The sequence below is a fragment of the Dermacentor variabilis genome, chromosome 1 (genome assembly GCF_050947875.1).
Source record: "Dermacentor variabilis isolate Ectoservices chromosome 1, ASM5094787v1, whole genome shotgun sequence".
Taxonomy (NCBI): domain Eukaryota; kingdom Metazoa; phylum Arthropoda; class Arachnida; order Ixodida; family Ixodidae; genus Dermacentor; species Dermacentor variabilis.
This window is the reverse complement of record NC_134568.1, coordinates 285,100,253-285,118,630: the sequence shown is the minus strand read 5'-3', so window position 1 is coordinate 285,118,630 and position 18,378 is coordinate 285,100,253. Positions and strand designations below refer to the sequence as shown.

Below are 18,378 nucleotides of genomic sequence, written 5' to 3'. Positions count from 1 at the left end.
ACGGTAGGCTTGGTCACACTTTCTCTGGTTCAAATCAAGAGCGGGCCTCGCATTGTTGCAATTAGAGTTGGAGGGGGGCAGGAACCAGCTGAAGGTACTGTTAGCAACATAGACCTCCAGTATGTGGCTTCTTGCATTTATTGTCTATTACGGTCACAGGGAGCAAATTTATCGTACTTTTGCTTGAATTTTATTTAGCATCCCCATAAGTTGACAGTTTAAACTATTTGAAAACTACACAAAAAATATTCATATTTATGAATAGCGACTATTTGATTTGAAGACAGAATCAAATTTGACAATATCAGAATTTTTATTTGAAAGTTTTGATTATCCATTCACACACCCCTAGAAATTGCAGAAGTGCAATGTTTCATCCACATGAACCAGCATAAATATGTACATCTGAGTTAAAGGATATAAGATAATCAGGCTGTGATCAGGATAAAAAATAGGCAATGCTAACCGTTTGCTGTAGTCAAGGTGACACAAACAGCTTGTAAATGCCCACCAAGCTTTCTATTGCACATTTTACACATATATTATGACAAAGACTTAAATATAGACTTCATTTTAGTTAATGCTTTCCTACTTGGTAATGCCCACCACCATATACAGTATGCTGCGCACTTAAAGGATGACACCTACACAATATTAAAGCGAACTTAACTGAAACAGTCCTTAAACATTATTAGCAATAAAGGTCACTAGATGCAATAAAGCACCACTAGGTGCACAAAAATACAGCTTGCAATTCTTTTTGCCATAGCTGAAGTAGCAGTGGAGTACACTGTACTTAAGAACGTTCATCTTGTTGCATTGTCAATACATAGTAACGGCTGCATGTGCCTGGTAGCGACATCACTTTAAACCCTACCGCCTATGCATCTGCATATTACAGCTGTTCACCACTACTAAAAGAAATGAAACAACGATCATAATGAGAAAACATAAAGAAAGTTGTGTCCACAGAGAGAAATAAAAAATCACAGCAATCTTTTAAAATATAAGACTAATAACTGAAAACCATGAACCATAACAATACCACGGGATGCCACTTCTATGCCTGAGATGCATTTGGTACAAAAGGAATGGAGCAATCAAGCAGATATTCACCACAGTATGATTTTACAGAGCTCATTTATCTTATGACAGGGAGCTCACTTATATTGTGGCCCAAAGAGATGCAAGGGAAAAAAAAACTGTTCCTGGAAACTACTGAACTTGCCTCCAAGTTCCTGCATGATAGGTTTGATGTGGTCCGGCCATTCCTGGGCTAAGCCATTGTAAATTGCCGGAAAATCTTTGAACCAGAGGCCTTGGCCAACCTTCCAGATGTTTCCCAGCTCTGTGTGAGACTTAAAAGAAAAAAAAGTGAACATTAAAAAGTACTCCCCGTTTTTTATTTGCAACAGTTAAAGGGACACTAGAGAAACACCATATACGAAGCTCTATTCTAGGTCAATCACTTTTGGGGAAGTCTCTTCAATTGAATGGCAATCCCAATTGAGAGATGGAAATTTTCAATTGGTAGATTATCATATCTAATTGGGGAGACATGGAAATCAGGTTCCCCAGGTGGGGATTGCCAATCCTTCCAATAAGGATTTGCACTGGACACCACATCCAGTACAATATGGCCTTAATTTACATTGGTAAGGTTGGCTTTCAAAACTATTACTAGCATTAATATGACACAACACTATTGATTATTACTAGAGATAATGTAGGCCAAAGTTCTGATCTTGAACTTTGCACCCCAATGAAAACACCGAATAATGCAACACTGCAGACTTCATTGCATTTGTACATAATTTGGGTGCCTTCGTGAAGAAAAAGTTTCTGAAAGCTGCAAGGATGACCGCTTGCAAACACGATGCAACTCTTATTCAATATAGGAGCCATGACACTAAATTTTTTAGCTTGAATTATGCATTGCGTGTTAAACTGTACACACCACATAGCAAGCTGGCGAAATTTGAATGCATTTGGTGCAGTAAAAAACTTGTATTTGAATTTTTTATATTGCAGTTGAACCATACAGCAGTTTGGCAACACTAACCGGTGACCAAATGAAATAACACCCCCCGCAAGGGCTTCCCTGGAGTAACAAAAGCCAATTTCGAAGGCTATGGTTCTGTGTACTGCAAGTGCCAGGAGCTATTGCAGGAGCCAAAAGTATGTCATGGTCACCATGTATCGTTTCATTTTCACATGTGTCTTGGCTGTCAGCCCGAGATAGTCACCGAGGCGTTCTCTGGTTTGTGCTCTTTTTATTGTGTGAAAAGAATTCCGGGCTCAATTCAATGGCAACACCTTTGTCGTTGAATTCAGTGGCAGAGTGTGCAGAGCAAAATGTTCGATGTGGTTTCAGTCTGTTTCGGAGCAGAAGACACTTTCTGCACTTTCTGACGTCACACAATCCATGCCAAAATGGCAGTTGCTTGAAGGCTGCCATTTCAAACTGAAATTTCATGTTAACATGCATTCTTAAGCCCAGTTTTTTCAAGTGTACGTATAACTATATTGGTCCCTCTACACTCAGTTACAATGATAAACGGAGAATAGCCGGATGACCATGCTGTGCCCACATTATTGAATGCTTAACTAGCACCAGCAAGTGCCTTCAAATACATGACATAGTGGGATGCTCTTGTGGGATATGCAGTATCGCTGCCTACCTATCTTTCGTTCTTGTGCTCTTTGCATCCTTTAGAGCTTTAGCGCACTTGTGCTCGTGATAAAGGGTTTATTTGGTATTCCAGAATAACCTATCAATCCATGTTAGCTTAATATTTATCTCTAATGTACTATTAAAGAAAGCCTTCAGAAACGGATAAGTTCTTACCAATAAAGCACATATTTGCCAGTAAACAGTTGTGTTGGTTTTACAAACCGAGAGGCAAAAAACCCATCCTTGCACAGTCAACAGCTCATTCAAAGCTAGTGAAGCAAGGTATTGTCAATTTGTGCTTAAAAAACGTCTTTTTGAAGTCCTGCCCACACTTGGTTCGCAGAAGTTTTGAGTACTAAGTCTCACATCTGTTAGACGCCGGTTACCCGTTGCATGTATTGACTTCCGTGGCAGGCAGCATTCCAAAGAAAAGTAAGAAAGAAATCCGCAATGCCACTGACTAGGTGACGCAAGTAAAAAAGAAAGTAATTGTCTTGTCCTGCCTACATAAGGTTAGTCACAATTTGAAAAAGATTGGGAAACAAGTCGGTATAGATATCGCATTCTCTGCTCCTTTGAAGCTGTCTAGTTTGTGTGCAGGGTAAACGCGGATACGCGCAAGCCACATGGGTGAAGCAAGACCCACCGAAAAGCGTTTGTTTCTTGTGTTGAAGGGGTGGTCTACCGCATCCCATTGGACTGTGGCAAAGAGTATGTGGGACAGATGGGCAGATGCATCAATGAGCGATTATGTGAGCACAGGAACAACATTGAAAAACTAGCACTATCAGGCCACCTTGCCGCACATTGCGCATGCTGCGGTGCAAGCCTCTGTTTTATCGCACTCTATCGCTGGCCAGTAGAAGCTGCAGAGATACGGAATAGGGATTGTGTTAGTTGCCCGTCAGTCTCCTAATCGGAGAAAGAAATGTTTTTGTTGCGTTAGCCGCCTGTGTCAGTTGATCTTGCTGGGTTGATTTGTTTGTGCCTTCCCTCCCCCTTCCTTTTGTGCAGTGATATATACATCTGCTCTCGTGAAATAAACACTCAGTTGTTAGTTAGCACTGTGTCTCGTCTTTTTCTTTTGTCCATGTGCTTCTGCACTACTGTGTATATAACGTCATACCAAGTAGCCCACTAGACTGTCCTTTTGATAAAATTGTAGCTGCATTGACATGAATGTGACAGACGTGTAGTCAAACCTTGTGATAATAAACATTACAAACTTCAAGAAAGGGTTAGTTACAAACAAAATTTAGTGTACAAAATTATGTTGAAACTTGCCAACATGCACAATTAAATCAGCAATTAGCATGGAACTGCCAGGACAAATGCTTGATCTAAACTGACCATAGTTACTCAGGCATGTAAAAACGGTGGCAGCATCACCTTTTAATGCGTTAGCGTTGTACAGGAGAGTCGCCGACCTTCATGGCAGCTGTCGACGAGGAATTCGGAGCGGGATAGGAAGATGGCACAAGCGAAGCGAAAGAGAGGAGGGATGTAGGAGGAGCATGAGAGGTCACCTGAGAGAGGAGGAAGATGTGCTGGGGTGGGAGCATGCTGATCAAATAAAGACTAAATTAAGTTTACAGAATATCAATACGCATTCTTTGAACCGCACACATGCAATCACCCCCATCTAGAAGGAATTATTTGTCTCAACAGTGGCGAGTGCAGCGCATTTGACATTTGGCGAGTAGTGTTCAGCACCTGCACTTATACACTTTTGTGGCTAGAATGCAGTACAGTCAAGCATCATTATAATGAATTGACAAATAAACAAGTCATCGTAGTTATGCTTAACTCTTTTCTTGCCATGGCCATTGAACATGGGTAATGGGCGATCCACAAGCATCACACTCAATTTCTAACCCCTAACAGCCTCACTAACTTACTGCACATCTGGTACATAGGATAAGAGTAAACCTTTGTTTTCGAGGGAAGGGGGGGGGAAGAAAAGAAAAAGAATAATAAAAAAGAAAGGGGAGGGGGGTTACATGCCAAAACCAAGATTTGATTATGAGGCACGCCTAGTGGGGGAATCTGAAAATTTGGACCACCTGGGGTTCTTTAGAGTGCACCTAAATCTAAGTACACGGATATTTTTGCATTTCACCTCCATCGCTTTTGTTTTCTGAGTAGTTTATTTTTTGCCATGTGGAGACGATTTTTAACTAGTGCACAGAGGTGTACACCAAGCATAGACTTATATTAACTCTATGGCACTCAGTGATCATCAAGATGGCAGGTACCTTGGTAGCTAAGCACATGTGAGAATGATGATGGTCTGATGATTTTAGTGTCCTAACATGATTGTTTAAATGCTACTAGCAGCAGTTAGGCTGAGGATGATGTCAGATCATGGGAGTCTAATTTGGAATGTAGAGACCTACAAAATCAGCCTAGACAGTTGTCAGCTGTTTGGCAGCGAGTTCTGTTTCCTGCTTCTTGACAGCTGACAAATTTTTTGTGCTAAATGAGATGACATAAGACACTGACAACATTACAAGCCTTATGTTCAGTGCATCTACAGCATATGGGATAGATCTGCTACCATGAGCCCAGCAGAGAGTGATGCATTTGTGGAACTGAGGGGCAGTTTACCCTAGGTAGAAAAAACATTTCTTGCAGCAACTGAAACTTTCATGCATCGTAGGCAACTGAACTGGAAATATTTTGTGTGTTTCAGAATTTTTTTCTTTTCCTTTTATGTTAGCAGTGTGACATCAAACATTTGCCTTATCTTTCAGGAACCGTATTTTTTCACAACTTCTGTTACATATTATGCCCTCACATGCATTTTCAAAATTTATACAATTTTGGCAGAAAAGCTCCAGACTAAGCTCGTAAAAGATTATTTATTGAACTTACAACTAATAACTCTAGGTCTTGTCAAAGTAGTTCTCTCGGCTATCAACACACAGCTGTCGCCATTTCTAGAGGTCATGGAAGCAAGTGGAGAAAAATTCTTCTGGCATGATTTTTCACACATTAGTCACAGCAGTTTGGATTGCTGCCATAGCTTCATGATGCTTCCCTTTCAGCAGCTATTTCACATAAAAAAAGAAAAACGGAGGAAGTCGCAGTTTAGCCCAAAAGGCAAAGCATTCATGACGATAGCAAAGCATTAGACAACCACATGAAGTAAGGTTCATGGTTTCATTGGCTGCATAACCTGCAGTAAAAGTTCTCTAACAAGCATGGTGTCACGTGCGCACAGGCAAACATGAACGTGAACACTCACTGTCATTATGCTGGTGTGAAGAGTGCAATCAGAGCGGAGTGAACGCTTCTGCTGCCTCTTTCTTCACTGCATCCCCGAAACTTATTACACGAGCTGCAGCGCTAGGCGAGGCAGTGCATGAGAAGATAGTGAATGTGCAGCCACCAGCCATCTCGGCTCGCCAATGGCCGTGTTAACGAAGGAGACCTTAGCTCACCTCCATTGCATTGCTGTTTCATTGATGAACACATATGTTACAGAACCACCATATATAGTATCAGTATCACATAAAACATATATCCACAGAACAGAGAGTAGTGGGAAAGAGGTGGGAAGTCCGAGCTGAAAACGTAGGACAAGAGGTCGAATAGTAATTAAAGAGATAGGAGGAGAGAGAAGAATTGGAGAGTTCACAGGCACCCATAAGAAGAGGAGGTGGACGTCTTAAGTGCTTGGCACGCCACTTACTGGTGGTGTACTGCAGAGTAGCCTGCCACATGTGTCTGGGGCAGGCATGCTCCTACACTGGGGAAGTCGCATCCATTGTGTGCTATCCACATTCGGTATACAAAGTTTAAATTTTTTTTTACCACGACCACTGAACATGGGTCACGGGTGAGCCATGGGTACTGTGCCCAATTTCAAGGCTCCTGGCACAATGACAGACTTGTTGAGTCACCCAGAACGCAACCTAAGGAGAAAACTTTTGTTTTCTGAATAGTTTACTTTTTCTGCTATGTGGAGGTGAATTTCAACTAGCATGCGAAGCTGTGCACCAGGCATAGAGTTGGTTACACTAACTCTGTGGCGCCTGGGTATATGAAGATAGCAGGCACTTCAGTAGCTGAGCCCTGAAGAGAACAACATTACCCTCGTGATTGTGCTACCCCCTCAGATGATTATTTGGGTGCTACTAGTAGCAGTCAGTGTCAGATCATGGGATTTTGTTTTGGACGATACAGACTTGCAAAACCAGCTAGGGCCATTGTCAGCTGTGTGGCAGCGAGTTTTTTGTTTTCTGGCTGTTGACGACTAATGTGATTTCTTGTTCTGACTGATATATAGAGATGTTGGCAGTATTATAGGCCTTATTTACAGCCTCTACAGCATATGACTAAGATTTGCTACAGTGAGCCCAGTAGTATGTGCTGTTTTCCTAATCCTTGGAGCACCTACTAGAATGAGGCAACTTGCACAAGGCTAGAATCACTCAGAAACACTACTATATGCATGTTTTAATGCTGTCTTAGAAGAAACAGATAATTTACCGATTTTATATTTCAATGAAATAGAAGACATGCTAAGGGTAATGTGTAGGCATAAAAATGAAAATTGCTAACCCTCAATTTCCTGCTTGTTTCCCCACTACTCTAGGAGAATCAAAGGTGGCGGCAATCTTATAATTAGAAAGAATGGGTTATTACAGTCGCCTCTATAACTAAACGAGGCACAGTGTTCATATATTTGGTTGAAGTAACGTGCATGTTGCAGGTGATGCACAAAGTTTAGACTGTGTAGACTAATTACAACCTTCGTAAAAAAATACTTACAAAAGCATTGCAGAGCGTCAGATGCACATTTTACAAACTGCTTAGAAAGTTTGCCCTATGCTCTGAAAGAACACCACCTGTCACAAAGTTCACTTTTCAAGCTAATAAGGAGCATCTGATAAGTTATGTCCAAGCAAAGTTTCAAGAGGGCCAGGGAATTATGAGCTTCACAAAATTTTTTAAGTGCTCAGAAGCATTATGTTTTTCCCTTACCTATGAGAATTGTATGTAACACCGAGCTAACACTCTGTGGAGATGGTGAGAACGTTAGCCCTTTGAGGGTCACCACTGTGCACATACAGTGGTGACTGAATGCTTGAGGGGAAACAAAAAAACGCATCTTTTTGGTATGAAGGGTCACCTAGCATTGCTTTATAGGCACTGCAACCTTCCATGAAAAGAAAAAAAAATTCTTACTCAGGTGTTGTGCCTCGGCTTCCGTGAAAACTGATTGTTCACTCCATGGTGGCTGCCACGGCAGTAGTTTAGGAATGTTCCCACTGCACCTAGTTCACTGCCACATGCTCACGTCTGCGATTGTGCACCTTATAAACGGCATTCTTGTGTGTGTCGTTCTGAGTTACGAATGTCAGGTAAACTGATTTTATCTTGCTTACTATCACTCAAAGCACTGCTGCAATATGCTTGCCTGCATGGCTCTCCAGTGGGCATGTGATTGTTTTGTTTACAGGTGGGTGCTCGAAAACTGGTGATACTGCCACACGTGTCATTTTTTAGTGAGATGTGCAAGGACAGAAATAATCATGTCTAGCGATCTAACAATTGATTACTGCAAGTTTCTCACTTCGTTTTTCTGACGTATGCACCACAGAGTTTGCTTACGGGCTCTGATGTGGCATGCCTTGCTTTCGCTGTGGCTGTGTCCTGGGGCCACATTCTCTATCAATTCACTTCATTTTACATTCTTCTGGCCCTTCAGTATTGGTACAGACATGGCCTAGAGGCCACCGCACCGCCGTTCTGTGCTGTTCTCGCTCCCTCGGCTCATCACATGATAAAACTGAAAAATTAAATGCTACTGTCCGAAACATGAGCTCTAGTTATGTTACACCTATTTAAAACAAAAATAGGTTGTGTGAATTTTATTACATTTGTAGAAAATGTATTACTCTAGTTTATCTATGTATTCAACAATAAACCATATATAAGCACACATGAAAAATGTTTTCTCACTTTAGTGTCACCTAAAAATTATTCCCCACTGCCTAAACCCCAAAACCCCTAAACCCCCCACTGCCTAAACCCAACACAGATATCGAACACCTTAAGAAAGAAAATGCAGTTAAGCATGATTTAATCCAAAAGCTTACCCAGGAGGCTCACAGCCTCAAAGAACCTAAAACCCAACCCACACCCAACACCCCAGAACCCGCTACCAACGGCCAACCCTAAGAACTCTCAAGACCAGCCCCAAGAAAGCGAGTCCTCCAAGAAGTAGCTCTGGGCCAAGTATGCTCCGAAGTCAAGGACATGCTCGTAACACTCCAAAGCACAGTGTAAACTTTACACAATTCTCTAATCGCCCTTATGCACAGAGTCACCGCCATGGAAGCTAATATTCAAACCCTTTTCACACAAATCACTTCCACCACTCAAGCCGTAGCCATGGACACCACAGGAACCGTCGCCGCCACCCTGCTACCTGTGGCATCCCCTATCCTTCATCATGGCCCACACTAACACTGACACAACATTCTGGCAGTGGAACTGCCGAGGCTACCTCCATAAACAACCCGTTCTTCATCAACACCTCCGCACTACTTCATGTCAACCTGATGTAATCTTACTCCAGGAAACGCACGACACTACGGTCATCCTTCCAGGATATCAACCTTTCACCGCGAACAACACTCCACACGGAGTCTCCACACTCGTTCGAAAAAGAATTACTGTAATCGAACACGATCTCCATGATCAGCGCATCGAACACCTTTTTACTGAGCTCATCCCGCACAGAAAACGAAAGGAAGGAATATTTATCCACAATATCTGCAATATTCCATTTCAACGCCATAGCCGATTTCTAACCCTCTTAAAAAAGGTCTAACATCGCAGGCAGCAGCCCCCTTATCATCGGAGGCGACTTCAATCTCCCGCACACAGGATGGAGTTACAGACACAGCTCTGCTGCAGGTCGTAACTTATGGCAAGACTCCCATGATCTCGGGCTTATACTCATTACTGGCCCAGCTTTCCCCACTCACCTCGGCACTTCTACTGAACGAGACACGCCACCAGACCTCACTTTCACCAAAAACGCAGACAACGCCCATTGGTGCAACACCCAACACGACCTCGGGAGTGATCATTCTATCATTGAAATTACTCTCCCACACCTAAGAGCCGCTATGAGAAGTACAAGGGACTTTACTTGGACAGATTGGGATGCGTTCCGTAAACGCCGTGCAACAGCAACTACGCTCACTCCCATTACCGACATAGAATCATAGCGATGTGATCTACTGTCTGATACTAAATCAGCCACCCGCATTATCACAAAAGATGCCCCGACTGAGCGCGTGGACAGCAGACTCGCCCACCTTATCGAGGCCAAATCAGCGATCCTCTCTAGATGGAAGGGACAACGGCTTAATAGAAGACTCAGATGGAAGGTCGCACTTCTCAACAAGGGAATTGAAGCACACTGCCACGTTCCAAGTCAACAGCAATGGACAGAGCTCCGTCACTCTCTAGACGGGCAACTCCACCACCCCCGCTCGTGGAAAATCCTTAAACATTTGATTGATAGCATCACCACCCGTTCATATCAACAAGATATACTGTTACTGTTTAATCTGGTTATGCTCGGATTAGCACAAGAACTACAAAAACTCGATGGCATTGAACACACCATATACGCCGACGACATTACAATCTGGGCTGCAAAGGGCAGTGACGGCCAAATCGAAACTGCCCTACAAGACGCCATTCACGTCGTAGAAAATTATGTTATAGAAATGTTAGAAAATTATAAGAAGACAAGTCCACTTGTCGAAACGTTGGCTCCTGCATTCACCTTGTTCACGTTTTGCTCAAGATAATTCTATGTGACACCAAGCTCACATGTGGTGGCAGTGGGGCGCATGTTAATTGTAATGTATGGTGAAACTAACATTTTTGGCTTAATTGTGAGCTTTGCAAATAATTAGCATATACTGTTCCCCTCAGTGTAACATGGTAAACTCTTCTTGTACATTTCAGTAAAATGTTTTTAACTGATATATTATGCACAACACCTTTGTGTGTGGTGTTTGAAGTTTATATCTCTGGCAAGCATATTTATTTAGCTTTCTTTTGATATATAGCATGTTATTGTAACTATTCAATAAAACATTTTCACTACAGCCTTTAAGAAAGAGTACTTTTTTCCCATGGGAAAGAAAGAGTTAACATTAGGGGTGTGAAAATATTCCAAATTTTAGTTCATAGCATGTAGTCCTTACTATTCAATCCGAGAATTCATAGTTGAATACTGTTGAATATTCATTTCTCTTCAAATATAAAAAACTAAACAATGGGGGCTTTAATGTCCCACACTGCACAGTGGGTTGCGAGGCACACATAGTGGAAGGTTCTAAATTATTTTCACCCACTTGGAATTCTTTAGCAGTCACCTAAATCTACCTGCACAAACATGTTTGCATTTCAACCCCATTTAAATGTGGCCACCGCAAACTCATGCCCAGCAGCAGAATGCAATCGCCACTGAGCCACAGCAGCATCCATCTTCAAGTACATAAAAGAGCAAAAGAAGTTGTGTACAGAAAGACTGATACAAGTAGTGGCAGCTGCAAATAGTTTGGCTGCAGGAGAGTCCCAGTTTCTGCACAGACGTACCAGTTCCTGAGCAAACGCACAGGGCAGAAGACTTCTGCTCAATAATTTATGGTCATTCAATAAGGATGCCTAGCCCTTACAGGCAGCCTATGAATTTGTTGTCCCGATTTAGGCAAATCAATTTATTCAGACAATCTCACCATGTTTGCATTCCTTTAAATCAATGTGGGGTGATGAATGCATCAATGCTACTACGTATTACACTTATGTTTCAATGAACACAACACACAATGTCCACCTAGTGATCTACTGCTTCTTTGTTTTATTACTGTTTTTGCCATGGTGTACCAGACACAACCACTATTCAGTTTCTCATGTACAAGCACCTCAGTTGAAGTAGTAGCTTAGCGCGAATAAAACCACGGACACAAGGAAGACAGACAAGGACAAGCGCTTGTCCTTGTCTGTCTTCCTTGCATCCGTGGTTGTATTCGCGCTAAGCTACTACTTCAAATATGGATGACCAACTTGCCCAACAGTCAACTCTTCCACCTCAGTTGATTGGAGGTTAGTTACAAATGGCAGTGGCACAACAGGGGTGGGTGGGGGGGTTGTGTCTTTTTAGTGGCGTGTGTGTGTGTGTGCGCACGCGCACACACACACAAAGGTTGGCATCATTTAGCTGAAATGCCCTGTATGTATGTGTGCACGCACACACACACACAAACACATGGTGTTTCAGCTAACTCATGCCAACCTCTAAAAAAAGTCCACTGTCCTCTTGAGCAACTCAAAACATCCTTTACCATGAGTTACGTAATTCATTAACAATAATTAACTAACTTTTAAAGTAATGCTCTAAATGCAAAATGTTTAATGGAAAAGTTGTGCAGCCTCCCCTATTGAGAAATATCCAGATGATTTCTTTACATGATGACAGCTGCTGTGGTTTTAATTTTTCCGGGGCTGCAAAGAAAGCACGGAAGATTCGAAAAAGTACCACATGACTAGGTGCTTACGCAGCAATACCTCCAAAAGCTTCTTAATAATCTATTCTTAATTAATTACCTGAGCTCATAGTAAAAAATACTCCGAGTTGCTCAAGAGGACAGTTAATATTACTAAGTTGGTTACATTTTCATAACGCACACGTGGATGTTTTAAGACTTGGCATTAGTGGGCCGAAACACCCTATATGCTACTCTCCTAGTAGCACTTTAAAAACAATAACTTCTTGCCAAAATTACAACCTCCCCCTCCCCCCCCTGTTCCTCTTCCAGGCAGAAACTTTTGGTGCACTAATGATGAATGGCATTAACGTGTCAAATGTGAAAAAGCTTTCACCAAACAGACTCTATGCAGTTTTCTACTTGGCTTTGTTTAGAAATAAGAAAATATTTGGTATTGAATTCCAAATATTTGGCATTGAATTCTATATTTAGCAATTATTTTTCTCAAATATTCGTATTCGATGAAGAAATTTTGCTATTTGAACAACCCTATTTAATGTGCATGTATATAAAATTTTGGCAAAAGTTCAGAAGTAGCAATATTTAATCACTATAACGAAGTTCGACAGTACCACATTTCAAAGCACGTCACAGTAATGCTACGCTACAGCATTTATATCTTGACTTGCAATTTTATTTTAACAACTTCAAAAAAGAAAAAAAAAAAGATTTTGCGCTTACCACTGCTTTGTTCAGGCTGAAATTTTGCTACATGATTGCATTCTCATTTTTTTTTTTTTTGTCTGCATCATTCAATATAACACTCGGCATCATTGCTTGCCTGGTTCGTCTGGAAGAAATGAAAAAGCACACTGTCATTGAGCATATATGATCTGCTGCATGGACATAAACAAGTTTTTCCACCTGTCGGCAACTAAAGAAAACAGTGCTAATAACACGTGGAACAGGGCGACTTGGTTGATGTGATGATTCCCTTCCATCTTCTTGCTTTAAGATCATGAAACAGCCTCGCATCACTGAATCCAAAAGTGCTGCTGACAGGTGGTGAGACTAGTTCACATCTATGTGGCACCTTGCTTATGCTCATACAGTAGTGCTTTTTCATTTTTTTCCATATGAACCAGGCAAGTGACAATGGCAAAAGTTATGTTGAATAATGCAGACAAAAAAAAAAGTGATCTTGTAACAGGAGCTCAGTATGAATAAAGCAGCAGTAAGCACATCCTTTTTTGTAGCAGTTAAAAAAAATGCAGGTCCCTGTATGTGGTTATTCACCCCTTACACGACAGTGCCTGAAATGAGTTCGCAGGTGAGTGGAAGACTACAAACGCCAGAAGCCTTCTTGCATTTCCCCTCACTCTCTCTTGATGCAAAGCATCAACATTTACATGCACCATGTGAGCAGACCTTTCCTGACCTACCCTTGTTCGGAACTTTATTGTGCTTTGGCTTCCTAGCCTGTTATCCCCATTTACATGCATGCAATGTGCTACTGTCACATTTATACAAATGTTGTTGGTCATGGACATATGTAACTGTGCAAAGGCAGGTTTGTGTTAAGTAAGGTAATCTCCTTATTCTACAAAAACTGTACGTGTGTGGAAGAATGTGACGACCTTGTTAATGTGCTGTCACCTCACAGTGACAGCTTATTTATAAAGGGACCCTTAAACAATTTTGACGATCTTGTACAAATGTACTGAGTCGTTAGAGTAGGTCCTTCTGATCATTAATTGACGTATCGAAGTGCTCTGCGTAAAGCATGTAATTTATTATAAGGTTTCAAAAATGTACATTGCTGCCGATCGCAGCACACTGCTCGGCGGAATTTTCAGCCGCCTCTACGATATGACGCAAATCACCCAATTGATGCCAGTAGGGTGAGCTATCCGATTGGCTGCCCAGGGCGCGTCATCGATAAGTTTTCTACCTTTATGGTGGACAAATGATGTTCGTAATAGTTGGAATGTTAGTTAATTTATTTCTATAAAATTAAAGTAACAGAAAGAGAATGCACAAGAACAATTTCACACTACACTTAAGCACTTCCGGCACACAGCAAGCGTCGTCTGCTTAAGTTACAATGTGCTCCATTTTGACGAGAGCTCCGCGGTCAGAGTCGGTCTCAGTCTTTCCACGAGCACTATGATTCGACTTTGTTGCATTGTGGACTGCAAACGTAGCGACTGGCAATATGTCAAGCTGTGACATCATGTCCCTCTGCAAGGCAGCAGATGAGCGGACTGGCTGCAGCGCATCGAACTGCCGCTGTTCAATCGATGCTAGGATTTGTGCGTTTGCAGGTCACTTTTTGCGAGTCCGGTATTAGGGTAAACGCAAGTGCAAGGGGACAGGGCCTGGCCGTTTGACCATGTCGTTTCATGGGATGAGCAGAAGCACAAATGTGAATGGTCTGCATGGTGCAGCCACCTGGTTACACAGAGCTCAACCACACACAGTAGCAGTAAAGAAATGTATTCTTCTTTGCTGCTGGTGTAAATTTTTCACAGGAGTGCAATCGTTCACATGTTGTTTTTGTAAATGTTTAAAATGTTTTACACTCGGCTAGAGCAATATTAGCGCTTTGTTTGGCTGGTTAAGCTCTGCACCAACAGGTGGCTCGACCGTGCAGACCAATCAGGCTGCTCACTTACGTCTATGCTAAAGTTCCTTTATCAGCTTGAGTTTATGACTCCAGCCACCGGTCGAAACGCCTAGCTTGCCTGTGCTTAGCGGAATACCACACACATTCGGCGCTGCGACAGAATGTTCCAAACGCATGCTGCTTCGATAGCTCTCGCTTGGGGTGGACTGCCAAGCAGCTGGCGGAGAGTTTGGAGAGGCTTCGCACGCTAGCGGACCGGAAGTTGACAACACGACGTGCCATCATGACGCAGAGCCAATGAAGGTGAGCTTTGCCCCGATCACTCAGTGAACGAGTTGAGGAGAAAATGCATGACTATGGAGGAGGGTAACTTGCAATCGTCCGTAGCTCTCTTAATATGAGACGTTTCATACAAATTGTGGTGCAAATGATTAGCTGTACCCTATGCGTCTACAAAATTTGTCCGAACCATTTTAGGGGCCCTTTAACATAACTCAGTACTATTGTTTGGCATTTAATAGCAAAATGAAAAAGAAAAACCAATGTGTGCAAACATAAGAGCACATATAAATTTGCAACATTAATTTTATAGTAAATTAATATTTGCTTTTGCATGACTCTGAAAGATTAACAGAAAACATAGTATTAGGTAATGATGCAACAATTAAGCAGGTAGGATGTAATCCAAACATGTACAGAATGCCTTAAAGTATGCGCTAAACAAATTGTGTGGCTTAATCTGAATTACCTATTACCTGACAGTTTGTGCTTTAACATATAAAAGTAAGGTACTGCTGCTTTTGTGTGAAAAGTGAGATGTTGGAGGACAGTATGTAACCAGTTCACTATAATGAGCATGTTCCAGTGCCAGAAAATCAGCCCATGCCATCCACGCCAAAATGTCCCTGCATATATTTTTACGTACACTGCTGACTGCCTACTCACACTAATACAGCAACAGTGCTGGCACCTCTAAGCCGATCTCGCATCAAACATCACAAAAGAAAGGAGAATGGGGTTTCAAAATGCTAGCAGTAGAGAACATGATACAAAACTTTCGATCTAATACATTCGATGGAAAAACTTCCACACTGAGACTACATGCAAGCAACAACTGCAATTCACAGGGCACTGCAACGTCTCTTAAGCTGTGGAATGTGTCTGGTATTAAAGGGCATCACCTCATAAACCTTCACCAATAAAATGTATTTGAATGTGCCCTGTGAGGAATTATTGGCGATCAAATGCTGCCATGCCATGCCTTCATGGCCTTCCCCTCCTTTTCATCGTTCCTATTGCAATGTTCGTGTTGCTCCTTCCACCGATCATTGTGCCGAGGTCTTATATCAGTAGTGCATAAATCTCCACCATAATACTTGATCCTGAAGTACACACTATCTGCACAATGGTACGATTCTCTGCCACCAGATGGTGCCATTGCTTTATCAATTTGACTCTGACTGAGATATTGGACTGAGGAAGAGAAACAAGATTAAGGAAATGTACACAAAAATGCTTGAATGAAAAACATGTATAGCATACCTGATTAACTCAGTCTCCTCAATAGGTGATGTGACTATATTTTATAATGATTATCTGCCATAGCTATAATTTGGTTATTTGACAATGTGACTATTTGTCACTGACCCGTTTCAAAGGGTATGCTGATAAATCATCATCACCATCATCACAATATTTTTCAGCCATCCTTGGTCGCACTGGAAGAAGTGCTTAGTTGTGACATGCAAGAATGGTGAATCACAAAAGCATGAAAAGTGGTGCGGCTTTAACAAAAGCTGAAGGAAAGAGCAAGCAGTCTTTTGAGAGCAAATGTAGGCTCCCTGCTGTGTGCAAATAATATGTGGCTTGGGTATTTATGATAACAATGTCTAGTGCCTAAGCAGGTTCATATACCATGCTTAAAAGTGTTTCCAGCCCCCTTTAATGGTGTCCCAGCAAAAAATGTTGCTATGAGTGCACTGAAGCAGACATGCAAGGAAAATGGCATAAAAGACGTACAACTGACACCACGAGCAATGCACTAGCAACTAGTTTTATTGCTCAAGAACCTACAGTAAACGTAGGCATTGCATGCCAGTGTAAAGATCATGGCAGGAAGCAGCATCATTGTAGCAGGCTCTAGAGATGCCATACCATATCTTTCATCATGTTTGTGATGCTGCTTTTTGTCATGCTCTTCTCACTGGCATCCTGTACTTATACATATTGCTGGTGCTTGAGCAATAAAACTGTTGTCAGTTTAGATGTGGTTGTGCCAGTTCTTTCTTCTTGTGCTGCTGCTCCAATATGCTGAAGCAACTCACCCATTAACCCATGATAATGGGTGCAATGACTGCACCCAGTTATGGATATGTGTCACAGATTTCGACAGGGCCATAGGTTTAATTGTGTCACAAAGCAATGTGAGGCCTTTCTTATGAGTCTTTAATGTTTTGTAACATTAAGCCTTATCAATAAAGAAATGGCAAGCCTTGACTACTACTCTGTGATCACAATAATACATTATATCTTTCTTATTATGGCAGCTCCATGTAACAGTGGCATACTCTACTTTGGACCTCCTACACATATCGTAAGCCACAAGTGTGCATTTACTGGGAATTTTTAGGCTAACTCTTTAAAATAATTTATGTATGGCTGATACTATTAATCTCGACAGCCGTTACCCCTGCACGCACAGCACAGTCTAGGCTAGTATTGCGAACTCCACGCAACAGAGATGTGTGAAATGTGTAGCCAACATTCTTGCTTGTCCACTTGATATGTAGCTGCTTTATATATGCTGTGACCAAGGCATCTTGTTATCCAGAGTAACTCCAAGGTATATCTGTACGTTAATTTTTGAAAAGTGATTGTACGTAAAAAGGAACTAGCAGCAGTTTTTTTTTTTTTCAAAACAATCATTTTCTGTTCCTTTATCACCACACCATTCTGCTCACCAATCAACATCTTCCAGAAGCTTTTTATGGCGAAATGTAAACACTTGCACTATTTTTTTAATCTGAGCAATCACCAGCAAGCATTCTGATAACCATTTCCAGATACAACAATGGTCACAATATACCATTCTGTAGAATGTAACAGAAGCAAGCATGCTAGATGAACAGTAGCACAATGTATGTACTATCCAGTGACTGTGCACATTCAGTGACATCTAACACACTGTTCAGCCAAGTTTTGCTATTTATGTTTTAAAAGGCCCCTCCCCAGGCCACATAGAAAATTTTGGTTATATGCTCGAAGTTGTTGCGTGCCCTCTTGGGAGCGTTCTAACGCAAGAATTTTTCAAATTGGTTCATTAATAGCCAAAATAGCAACGTTTAAGTACCACGAACCCATGATTTCAGAAGGCGATCGTCACCACCAACAAGGACACTCTCTCCACTTGTCCTGTCTAGCTTCCGCAAGCAAAATTCCTTTCCTGTGTTCTCCCATACCAGAGCTGGAGGATTGCGGGATGCATACGTCATGGGCCCTGCCTTCTTTTTTTTTTTTCTCTCTCTCTCTCTCTCTAGCTTTTTTGCTGCACGCAC

General features: G+C 41.8%; 1 protein-coding gene across 1 annotated transcript in view; it reads right to left on the bottom strand.

Annotated features, from left to right (window-relative positions):
• Positions 1-18,378, bottom strand: part of CSN8 (COP9 signalosome subunit 8) — a 31,074-nt gene that overhangs the window by 9,650 nt on the left and 3,046 nt on the right. Inside the window, exon 4 of the mRNA XM_075677381.1 lies at positions 1,229-1,358. Within this exon, the coding sequence (XP_075533496.1) occupies positions 1,229-1,358 (130 nt within the window). The remainder of the gene's footprint in view (positions 1-1,228; positions 1,359-18,378) is intronic.